The 21,036-nt window shown below is 55.9% G+C and overlaps 1 protein-coding gene across 1 annotated transcript; it reads left to right on the top strand.

Annotated features, from left to right (window-relative positions):
- Positions 1-3,503: 3,503 nt before the first annotated feature.
- TP53 (tumor protein p53) lies at positions 3,504-17,313 on the top strand. The gene is made up of 10 exons (XM_088142334.1): positions 3,504-3,681; positions 7,608-7,734; positions 8,184-8,513; positions 10,542-10,728; positions 11,302-11,411; positions 12,096-12,205; positions 13,303-13,397; positions 14,507-14,628; positions 14,848-14,954; positions 15,902-17,313. The coding sequence occupies exons 2-10, from the start codon at positions 7,630-7,632 to the stop codon at positions 15,987-15,989; spliced, it is 1,254 nt and encodes a 417-aa protein (XP_087998460.1). The 5' UTR covers positions 3,504-3,681; positions 7,608-7,629; the 3' UTR covers positions 15,990-17,313.
- The last annotated feature ends 3,723 nt before the right edge of the window (positions 17,314-21,036 follow it).

Genomic DNA, 21,036 nt, shown 5'->3' with positions numbered 1-21,036 from the left:
TCCATCTTGGCAGCTTTGCGAAAGACCTCCAGAGTCCTGCCAGTCTGACCTGTGGAAGGAAGTTATTCCATAAAGTAAAGTTCCCATGGAACATGGGGATTCTGTTTTATCATCAGCTGGCAGTCTTGGGTTGGGAGGGTCCTCTGCCCAAACAGCTCACGGCAAGACCCTGGTGTGGGTGCAGCATCCATGCCAGCCTGCGGCTGTCCACCAGGTCAAGGAACACAATGGCAGACCATTCCACAGCCCTCCAACAGGTCGTGGCTTCGGGAAATTGCTCTCTGTGCTTGGCCCGGTGTTAAACCATGGTTTAAGCATGCACAGGGATTGACTAGGTTCACTCAGTATGCCGAGTGTGAACCCTGCTGGGCCAACCAAAATGTTGGAGAAGCCGGGATCCGACGTTTTGCCGTTTGCACCCAGTAACCTAGGTCACAGATCAGACTGTGCTATGGTTTATCAACTACACCAGTTGGCTGAGTTCACCCAATGCACTCATTAACCCTAGTTTACAACCCCTAATGGCTAGGTATTCGATCACCCTGCCTCCTCCCCCTCCCCCACGATAAAAGTCAATTGATGGGTCCTGCCAACTCTTTTCCATATATCCAAGGCAGGATTGGGCCGAATGTATACATTCAAGAGGTCCGGAGACCCTGATATCCCCAAAGATCGGACTTCAGAGAATCAGCCTTTGGACTCCAGGCGGGCGATCAAGGCTTCCTTGAAGGAAGGGGATGCTCTGATTGACAGAACAATTAGCAATTTGGCAAGGAGCCTCAGGACCTGGGGCGCTTGTGTCTGAGGGGGTGGACCCCAAAAAGGGATCCTCAGTTGTGGATTCAGCCTGAAGAAGGAGCCCAACACTGAGCAGAACCACGGGCTTTACAAGAAAGAGGGACCCCAAACAAGGGGAAAAGGAAGGTTTTTACAGGAGTGGGGGCTACAAGGCAGGAAATCCTTGGGATCTGATTGGCTGGGGTGGGGTACCTGCGGGTACCTTTCAGGAGTTAATTGAGAAGGAGATGGAAGGTTGAGACAACGGGGGGTGTCCCTAATGGAAGATGGGAAGTTGGGGTTCCTCACCTTGCTACTGTGTCCCTTCCCTCCTATACGGATGGGAGTCCTGGCCTCTGGACCCCACCCCACCTCAAACAACTGGAGAAATTCCACATCTGTGCTCTCTGCTCCATCCTTGGCAAGATCATGTCTCCGGCCTGGAGGTCTCGGATCGCGTGGAGTCCACCAGCAAGGAGTCCCCGATTATCAAGAGCCCTGATGCGGTGGGTGGGACCCGTCATCAGAATGGACGACCACCGTGCGCCTCGCCAGTGGTGGTAGAGCAGGGTTTCTCAACCTTGGCAACTCTAAGATGGGTGGACTCCAACTCCCAGAATTCCCCAGCCAGCCATGCTGGCTGGGGAATTCTGGGAGTTGAAGTCCACGCATCTTAAAGCCGCCAAGGTTGAGAAACACTGCTCTTTGCCACTGTGACATCCAGCCGAGGGAACTCGAAGCTGCAGAACCCGCTGGGCAAGCCCCGTGCCATGAAGCCTCCGCCAGCTTCCAAGACAGGCGCCACCAAAAACTGATAGAAAACCATCAGCGGCGTCAGAGAGGAACACCCGCAGCGACTGCAACAACAGACTTCCATTGGGCCCTCGCTGTGCCAGACCCTGCGCTCGCAGACTGCGGGCACAGAGCCACCTCCGCGTCCAGAGATGAACTGCACAACGGCGGGTCTCCTTCGAACCCAAAGGACTTCCTATTCTATGTTGCAACTCCCTTGTTAGGGCTGCCCTGGGCGCGAGGCTCTATTCTTTGGTGAGATGGGGTTGCAGGGGGAGCTGTCTGGGGGCAGGGGCGGTCAATTTGGGTCTGAAAGGATGAGGCAGAGAGAGAAATGGGGTTTGACCCTGGTCCTATCTCAAACACAGTGGGGTGGGCGAAGGGTGCAGCTTCCCTTCTGTGCCCTAGATTTATTTTCTCCACTACATCCTCCCGGGTTAACAAGAGCTTGGACCCCAAGAAATGCAGAGTGCGAATGGAATAAATAGACAAATACATGCATTTCTGGTGTAAATATTTCTATTCTATGGCCAACTTGTCTGCTGCCAGCGTCCAACCTGCAGCTAGTCTGCAGGCCCCTCTAAACTGAGATGGGCTACGCTACAGTGGCTGGACCGACAGTCTGCACGAAGGATGGTTTGCATAAACCACAATGCCACAATGTTCCAGGCGGGGGCCGGCAAAGCAGCCTTTGCACCCTCGCAGGGCGGTGAAAGCAAAAAGCAAAAAGCAAGTGAGAACGCTCCTTCCCTTCTGAACGGTCCCCACCTTCTGAAAATAGGGCTAGTTGAGAAATCGAAACCCCGTTCGAGAGGTTATCGGTTGCATATATGCTGAAGTTCCAGGGCAGAGCGCGCCAGGTTTGCCAGCCTGCCTTCCAGACTCAAAGGCTGCTCCGGGCGGAGACGTTCACGTATCAACCAGTTGCAACCTGCGGATTTTCCGCCAGGCGACAGCACGCACACGCACAGCGCACGGGGTGAAAACAGGGCGTAAGAAAAATCCCCTTTTGATTTTGGGGTTTAACATCTTCAGGAAGCCAGTGGGAGAGGCCTTGCGTCAGACACCTGGCAAACGTACACACGTAAAGAGCAGCGCAGTTTGGTAAACAGAGTCCGGATTTAATGGGGGGGGGATTTGTTGTGGCTGTGCTGCCCCCCAACCCCTCAGCTTTCTCTCTTCCCTTCCCCCCCAGCCGGCTGACTGCATCGCTGCCAGTTAAATCCGGGGGCTGACCTGCTTGGGGAGCAAAGCCCCCGTGGTCAGAGGCAGTCTACCGTCGGTGGCAGTTGCCCCGGAGAAGCTCCCGGGTCCCGACCGCCCCCCCCCCCCCCCCCGCTTTCCCTCCTGCGCTCCCGAGGCAAGCCGGGGCGGCTCTGACTTCTTCCAACTCGCTTCCTGCAGGGCCGGCCGAAGCCAGCGCGGCGCCTCGCCCCTCCCGAGCCTTAACGCCTCGCCCCGCTTGACGCGGTAATCGGAACGCCCAAACCCTGGAGGTGCCAGTTGCCAACGGCGATGGAAAGAGGGGAAGCGCTGACGGGGGCGGGGGTCTCTTTTAGCCGACTGCCTCCGCCGAGTTCAGCCCCCCCCTTATCTGGGGAGCCGCCTTCCCGAGAGGCGACCTGCTTTGTCCCGTGTATCCTGCACGGTAGACTGCCCCTGAACAGGAAGGCTCGCTTACGAACGGGCAAGCCGCCCGGTTTCCCTTGCAATGTTTTTTCCCATTCCAGCGGGGGCCGGGGGTGTTCCTCAGCGTCAAGGAGGGGCGCGGCTTCCCCGCCAGCTCCAGCTTCGGATGATGGGGGCTGTGGTCCTGCCCGGCGCGCGCGGCGGCAGCGGCCGAGGGAGCCCGGCGTTTCCCCTGCGGGGCGGGGGCAGCAGCCGCCCCGGGTACGGCGCCCCCTGCGCCGCCCGGGGAGGCGGCCTCCGCCCGCCCCGCGCCCTCCCCAAAGATGGCTCCCGCGCCTCCCCTCGCGAGAGCGAACCCGCCGCGGGCGCGAGCGGGGAATCCCCGCCGCGTGGTTCGAGCTGGGCGGCCGGGCTTCGCTTCTGCTGGCGGCCAGTCGCTCGCGGAGCGCGGCGGGGACGGGACCGAGGCTCGCCGCTGCGTCGGTAAACGCGGAGCCGCGCCGGGCCGGGCCGGGCCTTGCGTCGCGGGAGGGGGCGCGACGCGACGCGCTCCTGGCGCTTTCGCCCCCGCTTTCGCCGCTGACTCAACGCGGCGCTTCCGCTCGGCTGCGGCTGATGAAACTGCGGAGCGAGGGGGGCGGGGGGAGTGGAACGCTCGGGCCGCCGCGTTCGGACTCGGAATGCGGGGGCGGCGCGGCTCCGCCGGCGGGACGCCCCCCCGCCCCGTTCGGGCGAGAAGGGGGCGGCCAGGCGCCCTCCCCAGCGCGTGGGCCGGGGGGTGGCGGGCCATGCCCGCCCGCGAAAGAACCGCAGCCGTGCTGGAAGACGGCCCCGCTGGCCCAGTGGACCCCCCCCCGCCGCATCCCCGTGGGATGCGGCGGGGGGGGTCCACTGGGCCAGCGGCGCCGTCTTCCAGCACGGCTGCGGTTCTTTCGCTAACGCTGCCCCGCCGCCCCACCTCCGGCAAGCATCTGGAAGGTGCTGAGTAGTTGCTCCTGCCCCCCCCAGGTTTAACTTGTCGAGACTTTGGAGAGGAGGGAGGGGCGCTAGGAGGATGCAGGGAGAGGGAGAACTTGGGGGGGGGCTGCTGGAGCCCGGCCGTGGCTTTCTTCGGGAAGGAAAGAGGCCGGGTCTCCCCCGCCCCTTCGGCATTGCAAAAGTCCTTCCTGGCCTTGGGCAGGGCAGGGCAGGGCAGGGGAGGGGTCTCCCGCTCCGCCGACGGCTCGCCGCGGGCCCTGCGTTCGGACTAGGCCGGTTACCCCGCTTTTCGACCGACATAGCGGGCGCACTCCCCGGGCAGGCTGCGCAGCGGGCCGCTCTCGGGGAGCCCGGGCCAGCCGAGCGCGCGCTTAAACTTTCGCGGGGGAAGCCGCTCGCCCGGCCGCTCGCTTTGCAAACAGCCTCTGGAGGGTGCAGTCCGCCCATGCGTGGGCGGGGGGGGCGAAGGGACCGTGAGCAGCGGCGGGGGGGCGCTTGGGGCTCTTCAGAGGAGCGTCGGCTGGTTTTTTCCTCCTCCTTTCCGCTCGCCCTAGGCGAAGTATTCGGCCCTGGAGCCGACGCGCGTCGTCTTTAAAGGAAAAAAGAGGATTCGCGAAGGGATGAGGCTTCCTCTCCCCCCTTTACGGAATGGTACAGCCTCGCCGCCCTCCTCCCCTCCCTGCTCGAGGATGCGGAGCGGCGGCAGCGAGGTCGCCTCTTCGCGGCGGGCGGGGACACGCGCGCCGGGATCGGGGCTGGTTTCCGTCCCTGGCCAGGAAAAGGGCCAGCCGCCGCGTTGGAGAGGGCGCTGCGGGGGTGGGAAAGGGCGCGTTTTTCTCTTGCAGGGGAAGCGATGCAAGAAAATGGGGAGCCTGACCTGGGGAGGGGGTGTAGGAGGGTGCTCTTGCTCCCCAGAGCAGACCGTAGCCGTTCTAGAAGGCGGCACAGTGGAGGACAAGGGAGGAAAAGGGGCAATATCGGATTCTGCAGAAGCTGGAGAACCTGAAGCCCCCTAAGCCAGTGTTTCTCAAACTTGGCCGCTTTAAGACGGGTGGACTTCAACTCCCAGAATTCTGGGAGTTGAAGTCCACCCGTCTTAAAGCGGCCAAGTTTGAGAAACACTGGCCTAAACTATGGCTCTGTGCATCAGGGTTGTGCAAAGGCCAACAAGCAAGAAATCTTAAGGAATTTAAAGCACAAGGTAGGAAGAAATAAGAGGAAGGAGCTAACACTCATGTACACCAATACCGTTTACCGGGTGCCCGGGGAGGAGGTGTTAAAAAAGGCAAGAACACCCCCACCCCTTTTTAAGAATGTGCATGATGGACGGCATCTTGCCGTCTTTGACCGCCTCCCGAAGTGCAAACATTTGTTCCGGCCGTTCCTGGTCTCTGATGCCAAACCGCCTCGACGCGTTTCGTACAAGTCCCTCCCTTTCGTATTCAGTCCGTGTTCATTTCGCACCGATTCGTATTTGACCTCCTCTTGTCTTAATTTGCCCCACACGTTTCTGGAGCACCCCCTTCCTAGTGCATTCAACAAACGTTTAAACAGCCTCTGCCGTACCCAACTCTCACTTCCCTGTACAGGTAGTCCTTGACTTACGACCGGACTGGAACTTCCATCGCTAAGCGATGTGGTCGTTAAGTGAGTCACGCCTGATTTTACCTTTTTTGCTGCAGTCATTAAGCAAATTTGGCTTCCCCCCATTGACTTCGCTTGTCAGAAGCCCCTTGGGAAGGTAGCAAATGATGATCCTGGGACTCTGCAACCGTTGTAAATACATGCTGGTTGCCAAGCGCCTGAATTTTGATCATGGGGATGCTGCGACGGCTGTAAGTGTAAAGACGGGTCGTAAGTCACTTTTTTCAGAGCCGTCGTAACTTTGAATGATTGTTAAATGAATGGTCGTAAGTCAAGACTACCTGAATCAATGTGGGCAGAAGCACCCTCTGATACATCAAGGAATCCATCTACTTCCTCTGTTTTTTCAGCATTAATATACAACTTGTGATTGTTCCCTCTGCTTTCCCAGTCTATCACAATTGGTCTCTGACACATTCTTTTAGATCCCTGGTCCTTGTTGTATCATACAGTCCATATTTCCGCTAATAATTTGTCTTCTGAGCCAATTACATGGCACACGCTGAAGAACAAAATCGAAAGGGACAAATGGAAAAACCCTGGGGGGGGGATCCATGAGAGAAGGTGGAATCTGAGTTCATGCACTGGGTTATGCTGCAATCAAGCTAGCTTGGGTTCCGTTTAGTGTTTTCTCTAAACAGGCCACCATTGCTTATTACAATTAAAACATCATGGCTTAGAAGAAAAGCAGCCACATTTTCCCACAAAATGAGGCACCACTTTAGTAGCTGTAATTGTAAGTTAAAACTATAGGGGCTGCCCCAAATGATATGTGATCAATGCCTGGGGATTTTATGGATCCAAAATAGAGCATCTGATTAAGTGTAGGGTTGGGAAAGGTTGCGGGTATGTTCACATTTCTCTGCCCTTAGTAATTATCATGCACAAGTGGAAAAAGCAGAAATAGGAAGTTTTAAAAAGTTCCTGTTGATGGTCTCCTCTGAATCTGAAACCAGAAACTTCTGTCGCTAAGCGATGCGGTCGTTAAGTGAGTCGCGCCTGATTTTACAGCCCTTTTTGCCACGGTTGTTAAGCAAATCTGGCTTCCCCCATTGACTTCGCTTGTTGGAAGCCCCTGGGAAGGTAGCAAATGGCGATCACGTGACCCTCTGATGCTGCAACCGTAGTAAATACATGCCAGTTGCCAAGCACCTGAATGTTGATGGCGAGGACCGGTCGTCAGTTTTTCGGTGTTGTCATAACAAGGCCATTGGTCAAAGTCAAGATGTGTTATAGTGCGAGACGGTCGGAACGGGGGGGTAGTTTTGCATCTTGTGGCAGAGACTTTTGTAGACGTTCTTCTTTTGGTTGCTTGACGAAGGGGCACAAACTCACCTGGTACGGCTGGTCAGCTGCCTTACCTCCGTGGGCCGTGGGGTGGTGGTACAGAGCAGCCTCTCCCAAGTGAGAGCCCTCCAAAGCAGTTCCCAGAATTCTCTGGAGTCCTTCCACCATGCTGGCAGGGAATTCTGGGAATTGGAGTCCCAGCCCATCTGGGGGGCACCAGGAAGGAAAGGCTGTATAAATGCAGCAGATCAATACCTACCAGCCGAAATACATGCTTTGGGCTGGTTCTGGATGAGGCTGATGCTCGCCAGCTGGGGTGCATTCGCTCCAAGAATAAAAGTGGGCCACTCGGTGCCACAGCTGCCTAAGGACTGGTGAAGTGGTGCTGCTCCTTGGCACGTTTTGAAAAACAGAAATGCTGTAAAATGAAGACACGCAACCTTGTATTAAGGACAGGTGTGGACGTTCCTTGAACCTTTTCCCTTTCCTTCCCTTCCTAGTTCCCCAGCTATAGAAAGCCACATGGATCAATTGGGGGAGGAAGACCCAGACCCATCACTGAGTCCACCTCTGAGCCAAGAGACCTTTGAGGAGATCTGGGCTTTGAAAATGATCAGCCCTTTCATGGTGAGTACGGGGTTCAACCTCAGCCACTTGAAGATGGGTGGACTTCAACTCCCAGAATTCCCCAGCCAGCCAGGGAAATGACCTGGCTGGTCATCCCAGAACATCTGGAATGGGTTTTGAAAGTCCTCAACAGGAGGGAGGGGGCTTCTGGATGCCTGGCAACTCAGTTCCCAGCTGTTGGGCAAGGTTGGTCTAGAGCAGTGTTTCTCAACCTCGGCCGCTGGAAGATGGGTGGACTTCAACTCATGCTGGCTGGGGAATTCTGGGAGTTGAAGTCCACCCATCTTCAAGTAGCCGAGGTTGAGAAACACTGCTCTAGAGGCACTGCGAGCCTTGATTGGTTTTGCCTACAGATTTATCCATGGTTAATCCAACCGTGGCTTATTCATTGAACTAATGGGAATGGGCTCAGGAGCTCATGGGACCCCAAACCGTTTCTATGTTTTTAGAATACGGAGCAGCTGATGGCCTCCACCCAGCCCATCGCCTTCCCCGAGGAGGGGGCCAGCGCCATGGAGCAGAACACCTACCCGCTGCTGGATCCCCACGTCTCCACCACCCCGCTGGCCCCTCTGGCAGAAGGTTACCTGAACGGAGGAGACTTTGTCATCCCTCCCGCGAACCACTACTTGGCGAACCCCGGGGTCATGCTCCAGCTGGCCGAAGATTATCCTCCGGGGGACAGCGGCGTCTTCCCTCCCACCGAAGATTATCCTGGGTGCTATGGCTTTAATTTGGAGTTTGAGCAATCGGGGACCGCCAAGTCTGTCACCTACACTGTACGAGTCCTTGCAAAGTGGGGCCGGGGAGAGAGCCAGCTTGATAAGTGCAAGGGGGTCCAGGGGTCCTCCTTCCCCACACGTATCCTCTGTCTCTGGCAGGGGCGTCCGGGGGTGTGTCAAAAAAGTCTGTGACTGCGTGATCTGCCCCCTTCCCCTGCAGATTGGGGAGACCTGGGTCAACATAACCTAGAGTCGCTTTTCTCGCCCCCTAAAATGCACAACCTGGATTGTCTGGGGTCTTTGGATCTGGTTCTGTAGCTTCCACCAAGGACCGCGAGGTTTTTTTGAAAGCCCCTCGCTTCTTCAGGAGGGGCAGTTCTGGGTGTGAAACGTGCCCAGCTGTGCACCAGTCTTGCCCCGAATGTGGGTCTGTGTAGAGGTGGCCTGGTTTAGTTCTTACATGGGTTGGGAGGGGGGGGGCGTGGCATCCTCATGCTTCTGAACTACAACTCCCAGCCTCCCTCATGGGTGACCACGCTGGGAGATACAGCATGGCTGCATCTGGAAGAATCCAGAGCAGCTTCTCCAACATGGCGCCCTCCTAGGGGTGCCCTTCTGGGCATCCTGTGAGTCAGACACCTGGTCTTTCTGGAAGATACCAGGAAGGGGGGAAGGGGGATTGTTTGCCCAGAAATCAAAGAGGTCTCAGGCTTCCTTTTTTATCTAGTGGTACCGGGACTGATAAGGCACCCTTCAGGGTCAGGGCCCCCGTTTTGCTTTCCGAGGCTGTGGAGTGATGCCCTGGTGGTGCCACCAGGAAGAGCTGGATCCCATTTTTCTGGCCATCCCCAAGGAAAGTTTCAAGCAATTCATTTGGGACGGGGGGGGGGGTTGAATGTAGATTAGGAGCTGCTTGCTTCCCGAAGACGCGTCCTCCCTTTCTACCCTTAGCTCGTATATTTAAAAAACGGTCACTGCTGAAAGCCAGTCCCTGTGCTGCCAGACCTTAGTGGTGCTGGGGCCACACCCAGGTTACCCTCCCAGCCATAAAGTGTACCGTTAGTTGGATTTTAGCCACCCCGGGAGCGTGGGTGACAGAGCCCACGCATGGCCCACATAGCTGGGTGCAGACACGAGTCTTTACAATGCATCCTTTCGTGCGCCTTGGGCAGGAAGGGTGAGGCCAAGAGTTGGCCTTCCCCTCTCAAGACCGCCATTTTTGTAAATTCCCTCCCCAATTGCTTTTACCGGGCAAGTACTTGAATTGCAGCTTTGGGGAGACCTGTGACCCTGAACCCCCAGCCTCCAAACTTACCGCTTAGGTGGCTCCCTGATTTTTGTAGCCGTGACGTTAACAATTCACATGTTGTTCCACATCTTCGGCTCCCCGTTTCCTGAAGTGGGTTGACCACCCGCCCCACTTTTCGTTTTGAGCATGCACACCCAATGGCTGGGCTTTTAAGAAAGGGGGCCCAAAGGGAGACCACCCCCTTCCTTCCGTCTCCTTCCCCCGCGCACACCCCCGCCAGGAACAAGTCTGGAGATGTCCGAGTTTTTGCAAATGCCCATCACAGATCCCCAGGTGCTCCAGTGCCCCCCTTGCCTGCCTATGGCAAGAGAGGGGAATGGGAGGGGTCTGCTGGGTTGGAGCCCCGCACAACAGCCCAAATCCCTAAAATTGCAATGAGGGCAGAAGAGGTTAAGTGCCAGCAGTTGAGTTGGAAGACCTGTTCAAGGGAGTGGGTTGAAATGGAGCTATGCAATGGAAGTATTACCCCCCCCATCCCACCAGCAAAGGGTTGAAATGCAGGGCAGGCCATGTGCTTTTTGGGAGAAGAGCCTTGGAGGGGCCGAGGGCGAGTGGGGGGGCTAAAAATTATTGGGGAGGTTCGGAGATCCATGGCAATTGCAACTTATCAATGTATTATTTTGGGGGGTGCCTGATTGGATGGAAGGCTTGGGAAGAAAAGGGAGAGATGAGTGATTTGTTGGGGGGGGTGAGAAAAAACAGTGCCTGGGTTCCCCAGTAAACTAGTTACAGGAATTTTTTGTTTTTCCTCCCCCCCCCCGCCTCTTCCTCTGTAGTACTCCCCGGTTCTGAACAAGCTTTTCTGCCAAATGGGCAAAACTTGCAAAGTGCTCGTAAAGGTGAGGGAGGCACCGCCGCCAGGCTCCGTGGTCCGCGCCATGGCAGTCTACAAGAGCTCTGAGCACATGGCCGAGGTGGTGAAGCGCTGCCCCCATCACGAACGGCGCCCGGAGTGCAATGACGGTGGGCCTCTCTTGCCGGCAGAGGCGAAGGGCTGTTGGGGACGGGCGTGGGGGGGCCCTCGGTGTGCAGCTGGAGGGCATGTCATGCAGGGGTAGGATCCTCGCCCGATTCTCAGAGCCCTGAGCGCTCTGTTCCTCGCAGGAGGGCGTGACCTGGGTTCACTGCTCTGCCGTGAACTTCCCTGGGTTAATCACCGTCTCTCAGCCTCACCTACCTCGCAGGGTTGTGGTGTGGATAAACAAGGATGCTGTTGGAATCGCAGCATCTTCTCCCCCACCCGTTCCCAGAAAAACACTGGTAAAGCGGCTTGATGTCTTCCAGGTTGGGGGAAGCTCAAGGAAGCGAGCCAAGCCACGTCCTTTGAGCCAGGCTGGCAAAAAATGGGAGGGCAAGAAGAAATTGGAAGGGGGGCCTTCTTCTCACCCCAGCTGTAGTTGGGGTTGATTTGGGGCTGCTAATTGGGGAATGGGGAACACTCAGCCTCCAGCATGAAGCTTCTGCAGTTGTGCCGAACATAAAAACTAAACTCCCCCATTTTCTTTCCTCTGCCCCCCATTTTGTGTTTTTGGACAGGCCTGACCCCCGCTGATCATCTCATCCGAGTCGAAGGCAACCCCCAGGCCCAGTACTGCATGGGCAGGAACAAGCGGCACAGTGTCTCGGTTCCTTACCAGAAGCCTCAGGTTATTGAGCGGGGGGGAGAGTTGTGGGGGGACAGGTGTGATTTGGGGGTTCATCCTAGCTCTCCCCATCTTCTATTTCTTTGTCTAATTGTCTGCTGCCCTCTTCAAGCTAGTAAGTGGAGGGTCTGTATTCTAGAAATGCTGGGAGGGGGATTCTAGTCTCCGGGAGCAGGCCTTTGCAGGTACACTGCTACTAAATATGGCAGCTCTGTCCTTTGTCATGATGGCAGAGCGAATGGAACGAGCTGCCTGCTCTGGGAACTGGTTTTAAAAAGGAGGAATGTGCAACTAGACCAGTGCCAGCTTCTGAGCATGCTCAAATGTCCTAATTTTGGGGGTGGGGGGAGTGGGATTGCAAACTTTCAGGCTTCAGTTCTGCTGATGCTTCCTTTGGACCCCCCGTCCCAAATGTCTGGGATGCCAAGAATGAGGTTGGTTGGAATAAATCCAAATTTGGCTAAACCGGTTTGGACGGCCAGTTCTCGTGGCAGTGAGCTCCGTTCGCCTTTCTGCTCCGCATCCTGCCCTGTTTTGCCCCCCATGAAGTTCTCCATCCCTCCGGCCACGTTCAATGAGTTCCCAGTTTCTTCCCAACTTCCTCCAGTCCTTGAGAGCAGCTCGGGGGGTGGAGGGGCGTGGAGGAGAGATCGAATATTTGTGCAAAATTCTTCCCCTCCCCTGCAGGTGGGGACGGCTTGCACCATCATCCTGTATAACTACATGTGCAACAGTTCCTGCATGGGGGGCATGCACCGGCGCCCCATCCTGACCATCCTGACTTTGGAGTCTGCAGAGTGAGTGCTCCTCTTCCTCTTCCTCTTCCTCTTCCTCTTCCTCTTCCTCTTCCTCTTCCTCCCTGGCCTGGCGGTCCCAGAGAGTTTGGTCTGAGACGGGGAATCGTTGCTAAGACTCTGAGCCTGCCTGTTGAATGCTGTGCGGGATCAAATTCGGAGCCACTTAGCAGGGAAGCGTCTGCCCTGTTTGCTAAGTACGACCCGGGCCCGGTTCCAGGGGGCTGGCCAGAAAAGCATAGGGTCCGGGCATGGCAGGGGCCCTTTGCTGCCCAGCCTTGCATCAAAACCTCCGGGGATGAAGCCCCACAACGCCAGGAGGCTTAAATGCTCTCCCGGTCAGGAAGTTCCGCCTCCTTTCGAGTGTGGATCCCCCCCAAAAGCTTCCACCCCTTGGCTCTGTCTTCCCGTGTGGGGCAGGAGTTGGGCAGTTCTTGGGAGCCCAGGAGCTGCCCCACAGCCGCCCCTGGTTTGGCCTAACCAAGAACTAGCTGGTTGTGGAACGGGCATAGAGGAAAATTTGCCTGGCTTTGCATTGCAAAGATGAAAAGACAAATGGGGTGAGAGGCTTCTGCAGGGGGGTTCAGAAAGTCAAGGTGATGTGTGCGACCGAAGCCCCGCCTCCTTTTTTACCTGCATCACACGTGAAAAAGGAGGCAGGGCTTTGGTCACACATGCCATTTGACTTTTTGACACAGACGCTTGGATACCCCCAGTCGGAAATGCAGCGATGCGTGCTCTCTCCTGCGCTGAGAAGCAAGGAAGAGCAGTGTTTAATTTACCAAAAATGTAATGTGTGGCATTTAATTCACTTTACCTGCCTACCGTAACTTACCTTACTTCACCGACCTTACTTGATGTACCAGGATTTGAACCCGCTGCTTAACCGGTGGCTGTTAGCAGCTTACAGACTCAAAAGCAACAATATAAAACGGGGGAAACCGTCAAAAACGCAGTCGTCCCTTGAAATGAAAGCTGGATTCCCCATCCCTACCCCGCTGGACCCTTGGGCGGGGATGGGGCCACCGGCTCTGCAGCGGGAGGCGAAACGTTTCCCTCTGCCCTATGGCGTCTTCAGGGACCCACCTTCTCTGCCCTAGGGGAGAGGTCCTGGGACGCCGATGCTTCGAAGTCCGGGTCTGCGCCTGCCCAGGCCGAGATCGACGGTCTGAGGAACGCAGCTTCCAGCAGAAAGGTAATTCAACAGGACAACCCAAAAAGGGTGAATCTGAAGACCCATCGGTCGGTTGCGAGAGAGCCAAGGATCTGCCGAAGGAAGGGCAGTTGCAGAGAAGTTGCATTATTAATTGCTGGAATCCAGAGAAGGGGGTCAAAAAAGTCAAAACAGTGAGTGCACGGCAGAATCAAAGCCATGCACCTTTGCTACGGTAGAGCAGAGTTTCTCAGCCTCAGCAACTTGAAGATGGGCGGACTTCAACTCCCAGAATTCCCAATTTTGGATTTTAATCCAAAATATTTGAATCAGCCCTTAAGATGTGTAAACCAGGGTTTATACCATAGCATGATGGGTGAATAGGCTTGCAGAAACGTGAATGAACATTACTGTAGATCAGTGTTTCTCAACCTCGGCGACTTGAAGATGGGTGGACTTCAACTCCCAGAATTCCCCAGCCAGCCATGCTGGCTGGGGAATTCTGGGAATTGAAGTCCACCCATCTTCCAGTCAGATAAAAGAAACCGGAGTCCAGGCCAGAACGGCAACCTGAGAGAGCCTCTCAGATGAGACCCTCCCCAGTTTTCACCAAGACAAGCTTTCAGACTTGCAAGATTCTGTTGCAATAACCTTATAAAAGTAGCATTACCATGCATGACTTCGGTTTCCTCCTCTGGCCTGCCTCGCAGGGCTGATGGATACGCTAGTTCTCCTAGACATTGAGGCGTCACCGAGATTCACGAATGGTGTCTGGGGGGTCAGGGCAAGGAGAAAATCCGTTCTTCTCCAAGGGCTTTGAAGCTGTGGAAAGATCCAAGGAAAGAGGGAGGAGTTCCAGGCGGGATGACAGGGAAGGGCTTCTTTCTGCGGACCCCCGTTAACCTGCGGGACTGCCTGCCGCAGGATGTTGTGTTGGCGTTCAGTGTCGTTGGCTTGAAAACGGGGGAGATGGGGCATCCAAAGAGAAAGTTGTCAAGGGCAATGCAGCCTCCCAGGTGGCACTAAATTCGGTGTATTTGGGGAATTCCCCTTGGTCTTCTTTTCTGCCGGTGGGCTTCCCGGAGAGCTTGTCCAAAAGAGGATGGGGTCTTGGCTGGTGGGCTTTTCTCATTCGCCTCTCCTTTCTCCAGCTCCTTCCCAAGGCAGCCTTCCTTGCACCACTAGCAGTGGGTCGGCGGCCGTCGCACTGGAGGAAGACGCACCCGAACAGGAGTTGGAGGAAGAGCCTGAACCCGAAGTTTACACCCTCCAAGTGAGCTGCGCGTCGGGCCCACGTTGGCGGTTTTCTCCTCTGGGAGGGGGCCGAGGGATGACCGCTGCCCCTCGGCCTGGCCTGGCTGGGAGGAGAGCTGGAAGAGGCGGATGCTCCAGCTTTGGGTGCCAAAGGGCCAGGGGGCGTGGCGGCAGGGGGGCGTGGATCCCTCGCGTTTGAACCCGGGCTGGCGTGCTGAGGGGCCCCCTTGCTTTCCAGATCCACAATCGCAAGCACTACGTGATGCTGAAGAAGCTCCTGGAAGCCCTTGAATTCCAAGAAACGAGCCAGAGGGAGGACTTGGAGAGCTGCACGTGCGGGAAGAGGTGGGTGAGGGTCCCCTGCCCCGTCCACGTGAAAGCCACAGCTGGGTTCACCCTTGGCGTGGTGCCAAAGGGACGTCTCACATCACACTTGTGGCTTCGGGCTCAGTGTTTTGTGAGGCTCTGAATCCTAGGGAGACATTTTCCCCATTCCTGGGCACCACTAGGGGAGTCTGCGGGGTGTGGTCAAAAAAGTCAAGATGGCAGCCCCAACAGTGCAATTGAAGCTCCGCCCTCTTGACGTTGACCACACCCTGCAGACACCCCAGGCCCCACCCTGGAAGGAGGACTCCGAGAAGTCGGAATAGGCTAGAGAAGGGCAATGAGGGCGATCAGGACTAGAAGCTTAAGTCCTACAAAGAGGGATGGGAGGGCTGCTCAGTCCTGGGAAGGGAAGATGGAGGGTTGGGAATAGGATGTTCCTCCTGAAACACCTGCAAGGAGATCAGGATGCGTCCTCCATCGATCCAGGGGGCAGGACATAGAAGAAGAGGTCAGGAAGTTGCAGGAAGGCTGATTCCCCCGGGAATGAGAGGGAGAGTGGAAGCACGGGAGGGGGCGGTGGTCTCCCCTTTTCCAGGGGCGTTCAGGCAGAGGCTGGGCAGCCCTCTCGCTGGGGATGCTTCCAATAGGGCTTCCTGCCCCGAGCAGGGGTTGGGCTGGGTGGCCTCAAGGGAACCCTTCCGACACTTAGAAACCCCAGCTTCTGCGTTGGGAGGGCTTCAGTTGGGGTCCCTGCCCTGAGCAAAACAGTGGCTTGTATTTCTGACTACTGGCACCGTTTCAGGGGCCGGATGTTTTGGTAGCTGCATCCCACCCCTCTGTTCTCAGGGCCCCAGGGGTGTTGTGGGGGTGGGGCCGTCTGCACCCCAGCTGGCTGCCCTCCCATGGGATTCTGCTTGCCCCGGCTGCAGCTTGGCTCGCTCACTCGGGCTCTTTCCTCCCTCCAGCCTCCTGAAGAGCAGGAAACGCCCGAAGTTTGCTTCGCCCCGTCGAAAGAAAGTCCAAGTGAAGGATGAGTCGCAGGACTCCGACTAGTTCTCTCACACGCGCGTGTCCTGCCCCCCACACCCACACCCACACCCCGTCTGCTTTGACTGTCCTGTTCCTTCCCCGGCTCCCTTCTCCGGTTTTAACTTTCAGGGATGCTCCATTTCCCAACCCAGCCTCTTCCAGAGCTGCTCGGCTCTCAGAGAGCTTGCCTCGGCACATCTGGAAGGGGTCCCCACCGCCGCTGGGCCGGCGGCCATCACAGCCCGTCCCTGGTCCCAAACCCTCTCGGGCCCTTGGATTCCCACTTGCCACCAGCATTTCTCCCCTTGCTCCAGCCTTTCAATGGGTCCCCATCTGGCTCTGGCTCTGGCTCTGGCTCTGGCTCTGGCTCTGGCTCTGGCTCTGGCTCTGGCTCTGGCTCTGGCTCTGGCTCTGGCTCTGGCTCTGGCTCAGGGAGGCCGCGGGAGGCCGCGGTGGGCAAAAAAGCCCTGGGAGGCACCCCTTGCTCCCGCAGCATCCTGCAGGGACGTGCATAAATCTCTCGCTGTTGCCCACCCCCCTAATCTTGGACAGCGAAGACCCTGATGGGGCTGTGCCTTCTCTCCCAACCTGACCTTCAGGAGATCATAGCTGGCTTGGCCCCGTCTGGTGTATCTGCTGCAGAGAGAGATGGGCAGGGCAGGGAGTGGAGGGGGGCTTTTTTGTGGATCCCCCTTTCTCAGCGCCCCAAACAAGGGGAGGAGGCTTGGCTTAGCTCCCCATCCCCAGAAGATTTGGTTATTTTAAATTGCTTGGAGCAGCCTCGCAACCTGCTTTCCAGTGGGGGCAGGGACCCTTTCTAAGGGTGGGCTTTGGGAAGAGGGGTGGTCAAGGGTGCTCCTGGCCCCTGTTCCTACACTGAAGTCTTTCTCTCCCTCTCCACCTGCAAGGGTTTGCTAGCCCCGTGCTTTTGAAACCTTGACAAGTTTAAGATGAGTGGACTTCAACTCCCAGAATTCCCTAGCCAGCTGGCTGGGGAATTCTGGGAGTTGGAGTCCACCCATCTTAAAGTGCTGGCTGGACGATTCTGGGAACTGAAGTCCACCCATCTTCAAGTTGCCAAGGTTGAAAAACAGTGCTAGCCTTCAGATCCATTAGATTAATTAATATGGATACTGAATAGAAGTATTAATTTGCTTGTAGTTTAGCATTCTTGCACTCTGCTTTTTACTTCCGTTCTTTCCTTTTCTGCACCTCCCTGCCCTTTCTCTGAATTTTATTTTTTATACTTCATTCCACACCCTGCTTGCTTCAAACATCCCAAAACCCAGCTTTTTATACTGAATAAAGATTCCTGTTTATATTTTTTTTCCTTAACGTTGGAAAGAACTGGTGATTTGGCCCACGAGAGACTTTGGATTCTAAACCGAGGTGAAGTCAGCTCTGTTTTTTAGCACCGGCTGCTGCTAGGACTGGGCGGGACAAGTGCCATTCTGCAAAATTCCCCCAGCTTTTTCATCCCCCCCCCCAGCTCCAGGATCTTTTAGGCGGGGAAGGGTTGGAAAAACGTCCACGCAGGAGTCACGAATGCTGGCTGTTGACATGCTTTGCTGCTTTTTAAGTTGTTTTTTTAATTAAATAACAGCTACGGGAAGGGGGCTTCAGTCAACCCAGGGCTGGGGGGGCAGAAGTGTTTTTAAACCTTTCGCACCCGGCTCGTGCTGTGGTCTTGAAATAGTTATTGCTGCGATTTCAGTGGTGCTCTAGAACAAAAGGGCTCGGAGCATCTTCTCCCACCACAACTGCGGCGCCCCTCAATTGCACCCGAGTAAGGTGGTCACTGAATAGCCCCTGACTCCTCGGCAAGCCATTGCTCCTAGCTGAATCACGGGGAAAGGACTTTAAGGATTGAATATCTGCTTTTTCTCTCTGACGTCTCTGGGTTATTCTAAAGCAGTGTTTCTCAACCTTGGGCACTTTAAGATGAGTGGACTTCAACTCCCAGAATTCCCCAGCCAGCATGGCTGGCTGGGGAATTCTGGGAGTTGAAGTCCACTCATCTTAAAGTCCCCAAGATTGAGTAACACTGTTCTAAAGGGCCAATGCAGTAGGTTTTGACCACCCCATCCAATCTGGGATCATCAGGGATTATCCGCCCCCTCTTGCAAGAATTGAATTCGTGGGCTGGCCGTGCACTGCCTCCTGATGGCCAGTTTGGTAAAAGCGCCACACAGGATACAGACGGGGCTGCGGGGGAGAGAAATCCCCGCCAAGAGCTGGCTGGGGAATTCTGGGAGCTGAAGTCCACCCGTCTTAAAGCTGCCAAGGTTGCGAAATGCTGGCCCAGCTGGTGCATTCAGATAGTGCCATAAGCCAGGGGGTGTTCATTTTCATTTGTCGTTCGATGGCCTGAGTGAGACGGGTGATCCTATTCATTTGCCCCCGAATAGAGGGAGTTTCCTTGCCCTTGGCTGAGATCAGCCTCGTGCACAAATGCTTCGGGGTCTTTGAGACGGGTGGTTGGGGTCGCTGACCTCTGGGTGCGTGTGAGAAGGGGTGCAGTTTGAGGGCATGCTTGTGGCTGCCCGTTTAACGTAACTGATCCTCCCCTCCCTGGGTCCTTCAAAGCAGGAAAAAAGAAAAAAAGTAAGTTTCTGGCAATTAGATACGGGGAGAGCCCGTGGAGGGCAACTATTCCTACCACTGGCCAAAAGGCACACTGAACTGAACTGGCGCACGCCAGTCCACGAAGCAGGGTTTACAGGCCACCGTTGGCCGGGTGTGCACAATGCACGACTCTCGGAGCAAGCTGCACGTTTGGCTGAGCCCACCGTGGGAATGCAACGCTGAGCGTGCTTCCTTGCCACGGAGCTCTACCTGTTTTACTTCCCAGCTGGTGCCAGGAGAGGGCAGCCCTGCTCCAGGGGAAGACCCGCTCCAGCCCCTTCCATTGAAGAGCAAAATAATAGGGCCTCTGAATGGCTCCTGAAAAGGGGGGACTGAAGCTGGGAGGAATTTGGCGTCCTTCCCCTGCCGTCAAAACGGGAAGGGGCCGGGTCCCTGGGGGGGGGCTGAGCTGCTTCTTGCAACTTTAGGCGGGTCGATGCAAAGCGGATGGTGCCCAGCAGTGCCCTCGGCTGTGCTGCTGCAGTGGGGAACGGGCGCTTGTCTGGAGAAGGGGAAGGGGGCCTGCGCCCTCTCTTCCTTCACCCCCGCCTCCTCCCACTGGGGCCTGCCAAGTTCCTCCGGCAAAGGGGCCGAGAGCATCCGGAATTATCCTCCCGTGACCTTGAGGACGGAGCCAGCAAACCCTTCAAGGTCGGCAGGCCGGGGAAGGTGGCTTTCTTCCTGGGACGGCGTTCAGGACGGAGGGGTGGCGTTCAGTGGCCACTGGCTTCTCCGGCCTTTGGCCAGCCCAGAGTTAGAGGTTCAGTGGCGGATTTGGACCCTGAGAGCAGACTAAACCGGAATCTCACCTGAAGAAGATGAAGAATTTCTCCCCCTCTCAACAGAAGCCCAGGGAGGTCTCCTCTAGCGCTTGCTCCAGTCCAGCTTCTCACGAGTTTTCCCACTTTTGCCGCTGAAAATCTCAGTAGCAATTCAGATCCAGGGCCGAACGCTGCTTGGCACCTCACCATCTTGTTCCTTTACTTGGTCCTTCACTTTATCTAAAGTTTCTAGCCCTCATGTCTGCAAAGGTGCAAGAATTACAGTACCATTGGACAAAACCAAAGTAGGCCGGGGTGGTTAGCAGAAAGAGCATTTTTGCGAAAGACATAGCCATGGCAATTGATGTGTGGCAGTCATTTGATAGAGCATTTAAAAAGAAAACTTAAATAGTGCTCATGGGAAGATTGAAACGGCGCTGACATACAAAAGCTCGCCTCGTTTCTGCCTCCCCAAACGAAGGGAAAGTGAAGGGCGGCTTTGTAAGGCAGAATGAAACATGGTTTAGCTCGAGTCCAGCCCCATTGTCCGCAGGTCCTGGGGCTGAAATTCCCAAATTCCTAAGCAGCAGGGCTGGGAATTCTGGGGGTCCTCATTTCAACACCTCTGGAGGGCCGGAAGTTGGGGAAGGGGCAACTTTGTGATCTCCTTACTTTTTTTTTTATCAACATCACTGTCAGGACTGTCCAGAAGTTGTCCTTCTCCACACCTGGAAAAGCCCAGTCTCTCTTCCTCCACATGCACCCCGGCCTTAAAATCACACTTTTCTATTTCCCTTCTATCTAGTTTGTTTAATGTCTTTGCATCTGTTTAATGTCTTGTATTCTCCGGTGCCCAGCCAGATGTGAGTCTAGGATTCCTTGGATCTGCTTGTTGTAGAGCCCCTTTCCTGCAGCCCCCCCAATAGTGTTTCTCAACCTCAGCAACTTCAACATGGGTGGACTTCAACTCCCAGAATTCCCCAGCCAGCGTGGCTGGCTGGGGAATTCTGGGAGTTGAAGTCCACCCACCTTGAAGTTGCTGAGGTTGAGAAACATTGCTCTAGAAGTCTCTCTTGCACTTCCAGAGCCAAAAAAAAGAGTAAGATTGAGAAATACTATCCAAGCCCCCCCTGGCATTCCCCCCTCCAAAAAATCCCATGAAGTGGTACAGCCGCTGCTGCTCTTCCTGCTTGTGCCAGGGTTAGCGTGAGCGTGCAAAGATTTAACTCCTTCCAGGTCTGCAGTGAAGGAAACACCAACAGCGGTTTGGGGGTTAAACGGGTGGGTCGCGCTGAAGTTCCCCGAAGCAGAAAGCCCTGGCTCTGAACGCATCAGCCTGGTTGTGGGGTTTGACAGCTGCACCGGGAGCATCATCAGCAATTGCCCACCTGGAAAACCGGCCTGGAGGGGGGAAAAATGTGCAAAGCCAGATGTGGACGGGGTCTTCGGAAAGGAGATGTCTTCCTACCCATCTGGATTGTTGTCCCAGAATCTGGCCTCGGTGCGATCTGCAGTAAGGAGGTCTCCCACGGGCTGGGATGAACCATAGCCTTTTTTCAACTTACTCCCCCAGCCTTTTCTGCTGCAACCTTTTATTACAGCCCCTCCTCAAACCTAGTTTGTTGTTTTCCCCTTGGCAGCCACGGCTTGCATATTTGAACCAGTCCTTAGCATCCAGCCTTTTC

The sequence above is a fragment of the Python bivittatus genome, unplaced genomic scaffold, assembly GCF_059951505.1.
Source record: "Python bivittatus isolate LINGU-HERP-01145 unplaced genomic scaffold, Pbiv_v1 ctg000370_np1212, whole genome shotgun sequence".
NCBI lineage: Eukaryota > Metazoa > Chordata > Lepidosauria > Squamata > Pythonidae > Python > Python bivittatus.
This window is presented reverse-complemented; position numbering and strand designations above follow the sequence as displayed.